At 55.8% G+C, this 13,575-nt stretch overlaps 1 protein-coding gene across 5 annotated transcripts; it reads right to left on the reverse strand.

The window, feature by feature from the left end:
- Positions 1 to 2,093: 2,093 nt before the first annotated feature.
- SLC29A2 (solute carrier family 29 member 2) lies at positions 2,094 to 10,715 on the reverse strand. Of its 5 annotated transcripts, none has more exons than XM_066252126.1 (12): positions 10,580 to 10,715; positions 10,258 to 10,339; positions 8,703 to 8,863; positions 8,338 to 8,477; positions 7,793 to 7,927; positions 7,183 to 7,280; positions 6,869 to 6,953; positions 5,793 to 5,926; positions 5,436 to 5,541; positions 5,255 to 5,340; positions 4,295 to 4,494; positions 2,094 to 3,250 (listed from the first exon to the last, which is right to left on the reverse strand). In XM_066252126.1, the coding sequence occupies exons 1-12, from the start codon at positions 10,606 to 10,608 to the stop codon at positions 3,139 to 3,141; spliced, it is 1,368 nt and encodes a 455-aa protein (XP_066108223.1). In that variant the 5' UTR covers positions 10,609 to 10,715; the 3' UTR covers positions 2,094 to 3,138. The 5 variants fall into 5 exon arrangements, with proteins under 5 accessions (XP_066108223.1, XP_066108221.1, XP_066108225.1 ...); XM_066252124.1 differs by having other exon boundaries at positions 2,094 to 3,246; positions 4,295 to 4,490; positions 5,793 to 5,968; XM_066252128.1 differs by having other exon boundaries at positions 4,295 to 4,490; positions 5,793 to 5,968.
- Between the last annotated feature and the right edge of the window lie 2,860 nt (positions 10,716 to 13,575).

Consider the following 13,575-nt stretch of genomic DNA (forward strand, 5'->3'; position numbering starts at 1 on the left):
TAAATGCTAATGAGAGAATAAAGAGAAAATAAAGAATTTGGCTCTCACTCAATTCGCCAGCGCCGTCTCTTTCTGTGGGACCCCTGGATTCCCCCCGGGGCTGGACCCCGGCACAGCTGATATCAGAGTGTGGCATGGTGTGTGTTTGTGGGAAACCCACTAGTCAGAATTGTATGTGTAGAGCTTGAATGCTGAATCCATTATTGGCTGTAGTCGGTTTATGTGCATGTGTGAGGATTCCATGGAATTTTCTGTACATGTATATATTATCTGTGAAGCTGGGTTTACTTCTTCGTTTCCAGTGTGGATGCCTTTTATTTCTCTTTCTTGCTGAATTGCTGCTCTGGTTAGAACTCCCAGTACAAAGGTGAATAGATGAGATGGTGAGAGCAGGCATCCTCTCTTACTCCTGATTTCGGGGTGTGGGGGAGGCTTTCAGGCTTTCACCATTGAATATGACATTAGTTACGGATTTTTCGTGAGTGCCCTTTATCAGGTTGAGGATGTGCTCATCTATTCCTTGTTTGCTGGGTGTTTTTATCTTGAAAAAGTGTTGGGTTTTGTCAGGTGCGTTTTCTACATCAATTGAGATGACCACGTGGCTTCCCCCTTCATTCTATTAATGTGGTGTAGACTGTTACACTGAGGAACTTTTGTGTGTTGAACCACCTTGCATTCTGAAAGGTCTTGACTTTGAATCCAGGACTTCGGTTTAGTGCACATGCGCTTAACCGCTAAGTTAAATGGCCTCTGTAGGGGCAGATAGATGTCTTTTCTCCTGTATTCCTCTCTCTAATTCTGTTTAGTCCTCATCACTAAGGTCCTTTATCATTTGTCCCCAACACACTGCTCCAGCCTCATCTTCTCCCTTCTCCCTCTCTCACACCCTGGGGGCTTCCTTACATCCCCCACCCCCGCCAGGAGTCCCACTGCTCCCTGAATATTCCAATATCCCACGGGGCCCTGAGACTGGAGCTGCGGGGAGAGCCCTGCACGGAGCCTTCAGAGCAGCGCCTTGAAGAGGAAGGAGAGGGAGGCCCCGCAGGACAGTCCCAGGGCCAGGAAGAAGGTCATGAGGGTGCCGGCCACCTCCCTCTTGTGTGGCAGCACCTGCCTAGGACACACAGGGGTAAGAGCTCTTAGGAAATGCCAGACGGAACCTGGACCCAGCCCAGGGCCCCCTGCCCTCCTTGCAGACGCCTACGTTCTAGTCTGGGCTGACCTACCTTCCAGGGCGCAGGAATTAGGCACTTGTCTCTGGACTTCGGTTTCCTGCCTCAATCTGTGCCTGCCTTCCACACTCTCTGCTACCTCTGCCTGTGTTGCCCTTACCCCACTCCAGCCCAGCAAACGCAAATTCACCCCTCCAGGCCCAGCTGGGGGAATGCCTCCTCTGGGATGCCTGCCTGACTTCCCAGTTGGATCAAGGTCCCTCTTCTGGAGTCTTATATTACACACTTCTGCAGGGCCCTCACATACCCCACCACAAGTGCATTCTGCTTCCCATGGCCTGGGGAAGCACATCCCCTTTGTTTCAGGGTCACCGGAGCAGCCAGGGCCTGGCACAGTGAATAGTGTCAAAGGAACAAATGCTCACTTGGGGTCTTCCCTGAGGCTTCATTTCAGCTACTGAAGCCTCATACTGCTTCCCTTTCCTCTTAGATAGCAAAACAGCCTCTGGCTTCTGAGCAGCAGGCCTGTGCTGGCTCAGCTCCTAGTAGGTAATCGCTGCTCAGTGTCTGTTCACAGAGGCAGGAGAGCAAGTGGGCAGCAGGGCTAGTGCCTAGAATGGTAAAAGCCCCTCCTCCGCCCCTCCAGAGAATCGGCTGACTGCCTCTGTACAGCTCCCTTTCTGAGCGCGGAGAGCCTGGGCAGGCAGAGAAGGCCAATGCAGGGTAAGAGCGACAGCCTTCCATGCAGCCAGGTGCTCTGCCCAGGAGTACAAGGCTCCTTGCCGGCCAATACCCTTTGGCCATCACAGGGATGCCCACCAACCCCTGCCCCTCTTAGTCATCCCATCTGCCAAATGGGTTCAAGCACCCTCTCCCCAAGTTCATCGAAACCCATAGAGCTGGAGAGAAAGACTCAGTGGATTCATTACACTATGGAAGAAGATTGTTATTAGGCCCAGCAGCAGGGTCAGAGAGAGAGAAATAGCCAGAAGGTGGAGCAAGAGCTTAGGGCTCTGCCTTGACTCCCTGTAGGAAGAGATGCGGGACAGGCGAGAAGAACAGCACCTACAGGGAGGAGGGGGGTGGCGCTGGGTCCCGGCTGTGCCGCAATGGAAGGGTCACGTCCTCCTGGGACTCGGTTTCCTCCCCTGTGCAAAGGAGGAGTACAGACCCTGCCTGGCTCCCTCCACAGGCCTCGGGCCTCAACGTGGCTTTGTAAGAGGGCGGGTGTGGAAGAACTTTGCAAACTGTAAAGTTCAGTGCACACATGCAGGGTAACTGCAGCCCTGGGACCAGGCCCAGCTGGGCTCTGGGAAGAGGAGACAGTAAGTGTTGGCAAAAACAAAACACTGTTTGAGGCCCAGAGGGTCCTTTGAACACCCTCAGATCCCTAACACCTGTTCTTCTTCCTTACTCCCCTCAACTTCCCTGGCACCCTCTGTCCTGGGGTCCGAGAGACTTGACCATAGGGTTGCTGAGGCCCGGGGAGAAGAGTTCTTGCCCTGGGCCGGTCCATACTCCCACTCTGAACCTGAGGCTGGGGCCACACTGGCCACACCCTTGGCAAGGATTCGCTTGTGGCCTCTGATGCCCCTGGATTAGCAAGTCTGTTTCTTGTGATGAACAAACCAATGTGCTCGGGGCGGTGAGGAAGGGCCGTGGCCCGCGGCCCCCTTTTCCCTTATCGCCGTCCTTCCAATGAGGTCATCTGTGCAGCTAGTTGATCTCTGTGCGTCACCTCCATCCTGGGTGAGGGTTGGAATGACCAGTGGTGAATTCTTCCTTGCAGCACCCCGAGTGGCCGCCAGCCCAGGACGGAGACAGCACCCGCCTCCTCCTGGCACCCCCAGACCAAGAGGCCCAGTGCAGCAGAGGCGTGAGCCTGGCTGGCCATTCCTCTACACTGGGTCTTGGTTGCCACAGGGCCCTGAGACACAAGCTGCGGGGAGAGCCCTGCACGGAGCCTTCAGAGCAGCGCCTTGAAGAGGAAGGAGAGGGAGGCCCCGCAGGACAGTCCCAGGGCCAGGAAGAAGGTCATGAGGGTGCCGGCCACCTCCCTCTCGTGTGGCAGCACCTGCCTAGGACACACAGGGGTAAGAGCTCTTAGGAAATGCCAGACGGAACCTGGACCCAGCCCAGGGCCCCCTGCCCTCCTTGCAGACGCCTACGTTCTAGTCTGGGCTGACCCACCTTCCAGGGCACAGGAATTAGGCACTTGCCTCTGGACTTCAGTTTCCTGATCAGTAAAATGATGGCCCTGGACAAGGATATCTCCGGGCTCCGATATTATAGGATTATAGATTTAACTGCCTTCCCTCTCGATAAAATGTCCTCAAATTAGCTTGACCAGGTGGTGGCGCAGTGGATAGAGCGTTGGACTGGGATGTGGAGGACCCAGGTTCGAGACCACAAGGTCGCCAGCTTGAGCATGGGCTCATCTGGTTTGAGCAAAGCTCACCAGCTTGGACCCAAGGTTGCTGGCTTGAGCAAGGAGTTACTCTGTCTGCTGTAGCCCCACGGGCAAGGCACATATGAGAAAACAATCAATGAACAACTAAGGTGTTGCAATGGAAAACTGATGCTTGATGCTTCTCATCTCTCTTCATTCCTGTCTGTCTGTCCCTGTCTGTCCCTTTCTGACTCTCTCTGTCTCTGTAAAAAAAAAAAAAAAAAAAAAAGTTCTCAAATTACCTGTTCCCGTCACCTCTCTGGATTCTCAACTCCATTGTCCCTAGAGTAAATAGCCCATGAGCCCTGCTTTTGAGCAAAACTTTAGCTCTGTTTTAACTGAGAATTTTGGGAGTAGCCAGGCTCTAAGGAATGATAGTCCAACCCGTTTATTTCACAGGTGGGGAAACTGAGGCCCAGAGAGGTGGCCCCAGAACCAGTGCCTGGACTGGTTCTACTAGGCAGGAACCTCCCCAGTAGAGTCATCTTCTCCCCAGCTCCCGGCCTGGGGCCTGCCTGGCAGTTAAGGCCTGACTGGACAGAGGGGCATCAGTGAGGCCTGGGGACGGCTCGGGCTGAGCTAGCTGGAGCAAAATGAGCCCTCCCTTGCGGGCTGTCCCCCTTCAAAGAGCTACCCCGCCTCCTTACTCCCAGACCCTCCCCCCTCCACAGACCTGGGTGCCAGGCACATGGTGAGGGACACCAGGTAGCCATTGGACACAGCAAAGAGCAGCATGAAGGTGATGAAGTAGGCGTCCTGTGGGAAGAGGATAGGCAGCCGGGACCTCTCAGGCACGTGGCACAGCATGAAGAGTGGGATGAACAGCACACGCAGGCAGACCAGCAGGGGCAGCAGCCGGCTGTCCTGATCTGGCTGTGGCAGAAGCTGGGGTCAGGGAGGGCCCTGGGAGCAGGGTCTGTGCTCCAGGGGTACCCAGGATGGACCCATCCCTCACTCCACATCCCCTGAGCTATCCTACAGGATCCAGTGAGGATCCAGCTCCTGGGCCTCTGGAGAGCAAGGTTCTGGGCAAGGACCCAGCAACCAAGGAGCAGGGACCGGCCTGGGGCTAGCCTCTGCCTCTCCGGAGCTCCAGCTGCGGTCTCTCCATGGCAGAACCGGAAGTGGCCTTAGCATCTCCGGTGTTCACACCTGGTTCCTGCATACGCCCCTGGGGGTTCCACCGACCCCTTTGGGGTGATGGAGTTGATCATTGGGACTGGAAGCTGGGGATCCAGGCTCCATCCTTTATTTGTTGTGTCTCCTTGAAAGATTTCATTTAATAAAGCAGCACCTTGGATCAAAGCTATCCAAATACTAGGAATCTTGTCCCCCCTCTCACGTGGTACAGGAACCTCCACGTAACAGCCTCTGAGCACTGAGGGCTGGGTCCTGGGCTGGATGCTGAGGTCATAGGTCAAGTGGCCATAGCTTCTGCTTTCAAGGATCTCACAGCTCAAGCCCTGGCTGGCATACTTGGGGGCCACTGCTCATCGCCACCTGGCAGGCTGTCCCATTGCCAGGCCCAGACCAGTTGGACTGTTGGGAAACCACCTTTCTATGCTCGTTCATACCCTCTGATCCCCAACTGCTTCCTCAAACCACCAGATCAGTTTAGCCCAGGTGTGCTCACCCACAGGAAGTACGAGGTCAGGCTCCGTCCCAGCCAGTCCATGAGGTTGAAGAGCAGGAAGCAGCAGATGGGGTTGAAGAACTGACCTAGGAGAGAGAGAGGGCTCATCCTGTCCTGATTCCCCTCTTACTTCCCTCCCCTTCCCTTCCCCGCCTGGCCCTCTTCCACTCCCAACACTCACTCCACTTCCCAGGACCAGTGGAGCTGGTCACCATGGCTGTGATGGCGGGGAAGACAGACAGGGTGACTGTGAAGACCAACACAAGGCACAGCGCCGTCAGCCAGATCTGGGAGCCGGAGGCAGGGATGTGAGCAGGTGGGACAGACCTGGGGCCCACGACCCTCCTGCCAACGCCCTGGCCTGGGAGCAGGGCACCTGGGACCTGGCTCAGCTGTGTTTCTGACCCACTATGACTCTGTCACCTTGGGTTGGGCAAGGTAAGTACTCAGGCCCCATTCCATTCTGAATCTCTGGGGAGAGATGGAGAGAGCGGCCTTCTCTTCTCCAGGATGGTTGGGGGTCGTATCCAAGCCAAACCTTTCGGAAGACAGTGAAAACCAAAGGTTTTCTTGGCTTCTGGGGTTCCGCTGGCCCCAGGTCTGGCTCCTTCTCAGGGTGGAGATCCACAGTCAGGGCTGCCTTCTGAGGGCTGCTGGGAATGCCGTTTTCATCTGGGGCAAGAGGGGAGGGCATGGTCATGCCTGCGACCTTGCCTGTGACAGGGAGAGTCCCAGCAATTAAAATAAGTACTCTCCTTCAGCCCAGGGTGCAGGCAAAGAGAATTAACAGTGGAATTATGCTTAGCTACTGTTTATTAAGCAATACAGGTGCCATGCTGATTAAGCACCTTAAATGGATCATCTCACTGTCTTTGCTCTACAAATAAAGAAACAAAGGCTCAGAGGGGTTAAGTAACTTGTCTAAGGTCACACAGCTGGGGTGTTGTGAAGCCAGAATTCAAACTCAGATGCATTTGGACCCAGAACTTGCATGACTGACGTTCTACCACCTCCTCATTAAATGGAGGAGGAAGGCCCTGGCTGGTTGGCTCAGCGGTAGAGCGTTGGCCTGGCATGCGGGGGACCCGGGTTTGATTCCCGGCCAGGGCACATAGGAGAAGCGCCCATTTGCTTCTCCACCCCCCCCTTCCTTCCTCTCTGTCTCTCTCTTCCCCTCCCGCAGCCAAGGCTCCATTGGAGCAAGGATGGCCCGGGCGCTGGGGATGGCTCCTTGGCCTCTGCCCCAGGCGCTAGAGTGGCTCTGGTCGTGGCAGAGCGACGCCCCCTGGTGGGCAGAGCGTCGCCCCTGGTGGGCGTGCCGGGTGGATCCCGGTCGGGCGCATGCGGGAGTCTGTCTGACTGTCTCTCCCCGTTTCCAGCTTCAGAAAAGATAAATGGAGGAGGAAACCGAGGCCCACAGGATAACAGGGATGGCTTTAATCCCACTGATTTCTGTTCATGACCTTCTTTCTGCCTCTGCTCACACAAGGCTGCTAGGGGTGAGGGGTTTAATTGTGGACAGAGGAAATGCTTCACTGCAGAGGCGGAGATGGAGGCGGAGGCGAACCTAGCTTCCTTTGGGCCTCTCCCTGCCCAGCAGAGTGCGGGGCTCACCGGACTGGAGGAGCTCAGCTTTGGTCTCTAGCTCCCGATCTTGTGCCAGCGATGGTTTCTTAGCCAGGTAGTAGCGTGCAAACTCCTGCAGAAAGGAAGCATTGGCTTGCCTGGCCTGGCTGAGAGGTCTGCCTCCCTCCATGCCCTGTTGTCTTAGAGGCTGGGGACCCCAGTGGCTGATTCCTTTGGGGATCAGGACTGGGCCCGGGTCCCCTCCAGTTCCCCTAGCCGCTTCTGGGGCCTCGGACTCAGGCCACGGCTGTATCTGAGCCGCTCTGAAGTGCAGCCCCGAGCCAGCGCAGTGCCGAGCTCACCAGGTGAGGCAGGCTCAGGTAACACATGATGGACAGGAGGATGCCGACGCAGGGCGTGATGAAGTACCCCAAGGCGGAGGTCTGGGCGTCCACGCCGCCTGTGCAGAAACTCCAGCTGCGGGGCTTTGGCAGGCCTCACCAGCTCCCAAAGGGCTGACAACTCCGGCCCCACCTCCCATTGTAACCTCAGGTTCACCTTCCAGCCTTCTCTCCCTCCCTGTCACACTTGGGGACCGTGTACAGGCCCAGCCCAGCCCTTCACTTCTCTCATTCTTCCCTATGTGCCTTTTTTTTTTAACATCTACTCTGCTCATTATTACCGCATGCTCCTTACAACCTGACGGTATCGGTGGGCAAACCGACGCAGGTCAGGTGCCTTGTCCAACGCACCCCACTGGGGATTTGAGGAATCCTGCCCCTAGTCCCAGTCAACCCACTCCTCACCCAGTCACTCTCACTGTAGAACCCAAGAGCCCTGCTCCCTACCCCAAGCCTGATCCCCAGCTTCCCACCACCCCACCCCTCCATCTCCACCCACAACCAGAGGCATCTCGCCCCGCCCCCAGTCCCAGAGGGCACCCTTCCCCTCCAGCCACCCAAGTCTACTCACTGGCCATGGACATGAGCATGGCCAGCGCGGCGAAGATCCCAGCCAGGCCCTGGCCGCTGAGGAAGAGGGTGCTGTAGGTAGAAGGCATGGTGCCCAGCTGCCCGAAGAGGCTTCCCTGCAGAACTGCACCGAAGGCTGCAGGGAAAGAAGGGTGGCTGCAGCTCAACTAGGCAGGCCTCAGGGGCTCCCTGGAGGAGGTGTCGGCAGGGTGCACAGAGGACTCTGGACAAGGTGGCAGGCATAAGATTCCTGGCACTCTGGTGTCACCTTCCCCCTACTCACTCTTGTTCTGCGGGGCAGCCATAGACCTGCATAGACCTGGCCCCTGGTCTAAGGGCCAGGAGGCAGCCCTTAGGTCTCTGTGGGGTCTGGCACAAGTGACTTTCCCTCTCCTTCTGGGCCTCAGTTTCCCATCAGAGATATGAATGATGCTGCTGCTGTCTTGCCGTTTTGGATACATTGGTCATTTTCAGTTAAAAATAGGGGCTGGGCTGAGGTCCGGGGTGGGCTGGGAGGGGAGGTGGGAGGGGCACGGTGGTGCTCACAGTTGATGAACCAGACAGAGGCCATGGTCATGGAGAAGAAGAGTCCGGGGCTCATGTCCACCTTGACCAGCACCGCCGTCAGGGCAAAGAGAAACAGGATGACCAGGAGGCTGCCCAGAATCCGCACCGTCTCAGGGATGCTGCTCATAAGGGGGGCAGAGCGGGTATTGGCTGGGCCCAGGCCGGGCAGGGAGGTGGGCAAGGGGTTCAGCCCAGGGCTGGACAGTGGGGCTGCGAGGTGCAGGAAGAGTAGAGGAAGGATGAGAAGTCTTCCCCGGGCCCAGAATGAGCAGCCTCAGCAGGGGCAGAGCAGGGACAACAGAGGATGGCCTGGGGGGAAGGGACCCCAGGGGAAGGCCTCTCACCACTGGTACAGGAAGGAGTTGAGGAGTGTGAAGAGCAGCAAGGGTAGCTGAGACAGCAGTGTCACCCAGTTGTTGAAGTTGAAGGCGTCTGCAGGGCCGGTGTGGTTGGTGCCCAAGGTCCCGGCAGTGCTGTTGACTCCTGCCAGCCGCCCCTGGAAGTACTGCCAGGGTGCAGGGAGAGGTGGGCAGGGTCACCCTACAACATACCTCAGGACCCTCCAAGCCTCTGCTGTGCCCCCCCTACACATCCCCCACTTGGGATGGCTTGGTTAATGTCTTCGGGAACTGTGTCCTTGTACTGTCCCCAGTATCTGGCACACAGTTGGGTCTCAGTGACTGTGCATTGAATTGAATGGATGAAGTCTGAAACAGGGTTCAAGCCCTAAGAACCCCAAACTGGGGCCCTGCTCCACCTTCAGCTCACCCTCCTCTTCAGTGACCTGGTTCCAGCCCCCACCCCCACTCCTGCAGCAGCTTCTAGATTCCCCAGTATTGAGTGCTCAAGTAAGCCAGGCTCTGGCCTAGGTGCTGACCAACTGCACTTTCTCTGGAACACACACTGTGCTTAACCTGTCCCTCCCCCCTGCCCAGGGCTCCCTATTGCCTGCGGAGCAAAACCTCAAGGTTTTAGACCAGCATTGGGCCCTTTGGAACCAGACCCCAACCTCCCGTTTGGACCCCATCTCCTGCTTTGCTCCACTCAGCTCCAGACACCCTTTTCTCTGAACAAGCTGGCACCCCCTGCCTCTGTGCCTTTGCCAGGCTGCCATCTCCACCTGGAATGCTCTCCCCTCTTCCTGCCACCCCACAATGCTTCACTACCCTTCTCCCAAGTTACAGTCTCTCCTCCTCTGAAGCAGAAGGAATGGTTCCCTCGCCTGGGAACCAACAGGACTCTGTTCCAAGCCTGGGATGCCACAGGTCATGTTACATTATCAATAGCTCATGGACACCCATCTTGCTTTCATGACCAGGGTTGATTCAGTTTTGGGTCTCTGGGTCCCAGCATAGAGCCAGGCACTGACGAGCATCCAGAAAGTTGTACTGAATATATGTGAATAACCCAGTCTCAAAGAGAACATATGCCCTACATTTCTGCCTTCCCTTGGGAGAATATAAGCTCTGTGAGGATGGAACCTCCCTCTGTTGTTTACTCCTGTACCCCCAGGGCCAAGAACCAGGCCTGGCCCACCGTGGGTGCACATTAACCATTTGTTGGACAAGTTAATGCAATTAATGCTATTTCAAAGAAAACCAAAGGCTCGGGTAACCCAGTTTTGGAGTAACTAGCCCAGGCATAATGACACACAGAGGTGGTGTTTCTACAGGACTCCCTGAGCTGGTGGCCTTGCCCCTTTGGGATCTGGTCATCCCTGAAAGCTGGCCCTCCCAGCCCTGACAGAGGCAGCGCCCCTCTCAGAGGCTTCGTGCTCCTGCCGACACACGGGCATAATGAGGAGTCCAAGGCGGCGCGGTCCGCCTCAGGTCCAAGGCGGCTGGAGGGGACTGACGGCGGCTGTGGCTGTGAGGCTGTCGCTCCAGCCGCGAGTCTCACCGGGATAGCCGTGATGAAGAAATTCCAGGGAAGGAGAGTGCCCAGCCCAAGGATAAAGAAGCTGATCCCGACCAGGTGGTAGCTGTGGGGATCAGTCAGAAGGTCACCCCGAGGACGCAGCTCCCCGGCCACCCCGCCCGCCCCCTTCGGAGAGCGGACTACAGCCTCCATCACCCCGGCACGGGCAGCGGAGGAAGGCGGCCGATGGGAATTGTAGTTCTATTCGGTCTGCTTTGAGCCTTGGAGCGCCCAAAGGAAGCGGGTCTGCGCTGCTTACGGTCAGCCGGATTTCTGTAAGCACCCCACTCGGTCCCCAACTTGCCTGTCCTGCGGGATGTCTCCTCGCGCCATGGCCGCCCGGCGGGATGCTCCTGGGTAGGAGAAAGGCGAGGCGCCGCACCTGCACCTGCACCTGCACCTGCGCGGGGCGGAGGACTAGAGGACCTGGGAGGCCGGGTCCTGCCGGTGGGTGGCAGAGGGTCCTGCCGGTGGGTGGCAGAGGAAGTGGGTCTCCCGGAAAGGGGAGGGGAGAGGCGTGAGTGGGGGAGGGAGTCGTAGGCCAATTTCCCCAGGTCTAGCCCTCCGCAGGCTCCGCCCGCGGCTCCGCCCCCGGGGCGGGGACAGAGGGTCGCACCGCCTCTTCCAGCCTGGTTAGGCAGGGATTCCAGATGCGGGCGCAGGACCCTGGCCCGACCTCGCTGTTCCCGGACCCTACAGATCCTGGCGCTGCCCAGTGCGGCTTAGAGGCGGTTGACCCGGGGAGGTCCTCGTGCCGCCTCCCGTGTCGGCGGGCGCCTGTCCCGGCCCCCTGCCGGCGGGGTGAGGGAGCCTGGGAACCGACCTAGCGAAGTGTTCTTCCCCTTCCACCAACTCGGAGGTGACGCCTGAGCCGCGCTAGCGCCGCCTAACTCGGGAGCCCACGGAGGGACACGTTCGCCGAGCGCCAGCTGAGCCCCGGACAAGGGTGTAACCCGAGCGGGGCCGGCGCCCGGGACAGCTGGAGAGACCGTCTGTCGCCAGTGGTCTTGGCTGGCTGCGCCAATCAGAGTGCTCCGGAGGCCAAGGACAGGGCCAGGTGCCTGTGCTGGCGGAGCCCCCGCGCCGGTCTGGAAGACAGACGGGCAGACGGACCGGTTTACTCCAGCGGATGCCAGGGGAAGCGCCGGGTATTTGGGGCGCACAGCGCAGGCGTGGGCCCGGGTGGGGCGTCCAAACGGGCTTCCCGTTGGCGGTGAGGCTGAGCTGTGTCCGGAGCAGCGAGAAGTTAAGCAAGGGCTCCGGGAGGTGAACCCAGGCTCCTTCCGCAAACTCGCCTTGTGCTCTCCAACCACGGCCGCTAAGAAAAGAAAAATTACTTTCGGCGGTCCCAGGTCACATTACATCAACATATTAACATGCACACACCTCTCTTTTTTGTTTTTGTTTTGTGTGTGTGTGTGTAAAAAACTTTGAAAAGAGTATAGACCATTGTAATTTTGAAATTAGTTTGCTCTAACGCATACAGTTTACGGTGGGGTTGTTTTCTCTGCAGTCACCGTGAACATAGAGGATGCTGAAGTGCGAGGCTCCAAATCACAATTTTCAGGAGTTAAGAAATTTTATCGCCTTTCCCAGGTTACTCGTGTTTTTTTTTTTTTTCTCCAGCCGACTGTGAGTATGTGAAGCCAAGACTGTTGAATTCAATGTTTTGTCATTGCAAACATCTAGCACAACAGCCTGGGCCATAGCAGGGGCTTGCTACACGCTTCCTGAACAGATGGATCGCAGTGATATACAAAAGGTTTTAGGGAGAACAGAGGCAGCGTTTAATTACCCTGAAAGAGAAAGTTACTCTCTTTTTGTTTTCGAGCCTTTGGAATATCAAGGGGGAAAGCCTCAGTTCAGTGCGAACATGCTTCTAACACCTGTTATTCCTCTGTCCAAGAGCTTGCTTTTGGGCTTATGCTGACAGTTTTATCTATTATAAATAAGAATGAATAGTTTTTATGTTTCTTCTATTTTTAAAAATATTATCTTTATTTATTTTTTTAGAGAGGAGAGAGAGAGAGAGAGAGAGAGAGAGAGAGAAGGGGGGAGCAGGAAGCATCACCTCCCATATGTGTTTTGACCAGACAAGTGCAGGGTTTTGAACCAGTGACCTCAGCATTCCAGGTCAACTGCGCCACCACAGGTCAGGCTATTTCTTCTATTTTTATAGTTGCTTTATTTTTAGGGCTATTCATTCTAGTTTCCTATTTATGGTAATGATATACACTTTTGTCTGAAAAATAAAATCATCCGTAGTTTAATATACAAGCTTATACATTTATTTAAATTAAATGTAATTAACTTTAAAAATACTTACTAGAATTAAGTGCAAAATAAATTAAAATGTAAATTTATAGACCCTGGGCAGGTGGCTCACTACATAAAGCATCGGCCCCACGCATCAGAGGTCTCTGGGTCCACTCGGGTCAGGACACGACGAGAAGGAATCATTGAGTGCACTACTGAATGGAACAACTCAGTGGAACAATGAGTTGATGCTTCTTTCTCTGTCTCTCAAACCAATGGGAAAAAAGTTTAAAATATATAAATTTGTCAAAATAAAACAACTGTTTAGGATTCATTTAAATTTAAAAGTCAATTTGCTTATAAACAATGTAAATTAAAAATTATTTATGAGGCTCTGGCCTGTTGGCTCAGCAGTAGTGTCAGCCTGATGTGTGGAAGTCCTAGGTTCGATTCCTGGTCAGGGCACACAGAAGAAGCTCCCATCTGCTTCTCCACCCGTCCCCCTCTCCTTCCTCTCTCTCTCTTCCCCTCCTGCAGCCAAGGCTCCATGGGAGCAAAGTTTACCTGGGCTCCGAGGAGGGCTCCATGGCCTTTGCCTCAGGGGCTAGAATGGCTCCAGCCACAACCGAGCAGCGTCTCAGAAGAGCAGAGCATCGCCCCCTGGTGGTCATGCCGGGTGGAGCCCGGTCGGGCGCAAGTGGGAGTCTGCCTTCCCGCTTCTAACTTCAGAAAAATAAAAAAAATTGTATATGAAAAATGAGTCATTTAAATACAAATAGGTAAAGGGTAGTGCAGGTGGGGGACAGCCGCCGCTCAAGTTTCAAAGGAAGGATGTGAAGAGCTGGGACTAGGGGGACACAGCATTCATTGAGCCCTTAACGAAGAGGGCCGAGGGTGTTTCAGAGAGGGAACAGCCTGTACTGAGAACAGGGGAGTGAGAATGCTGGCGCGTTCTGGGACACAGAAATAGATCTTTTTGGCAGGCATGGTAGCAGGAGCGGACAGAGGCTCGGTGACAGCTGGGCTGGTTAGGACAGGCCTGAG

This window comes from Saccopteryx bilineata, chromosome 1, assembly GCF_036850765.1.
Source record: "Saccopteryx bilineata isolate mSacBil1 chromosome 1, mSacBil1_pri_phased_curated, whole genome shotgun sequence".
NCBI lineage: Eukaryota > Metazoa > Chordata > Mammalia > Chiroptera > Emballonuridae > Saccopteryx > Saccopteryx bilineata.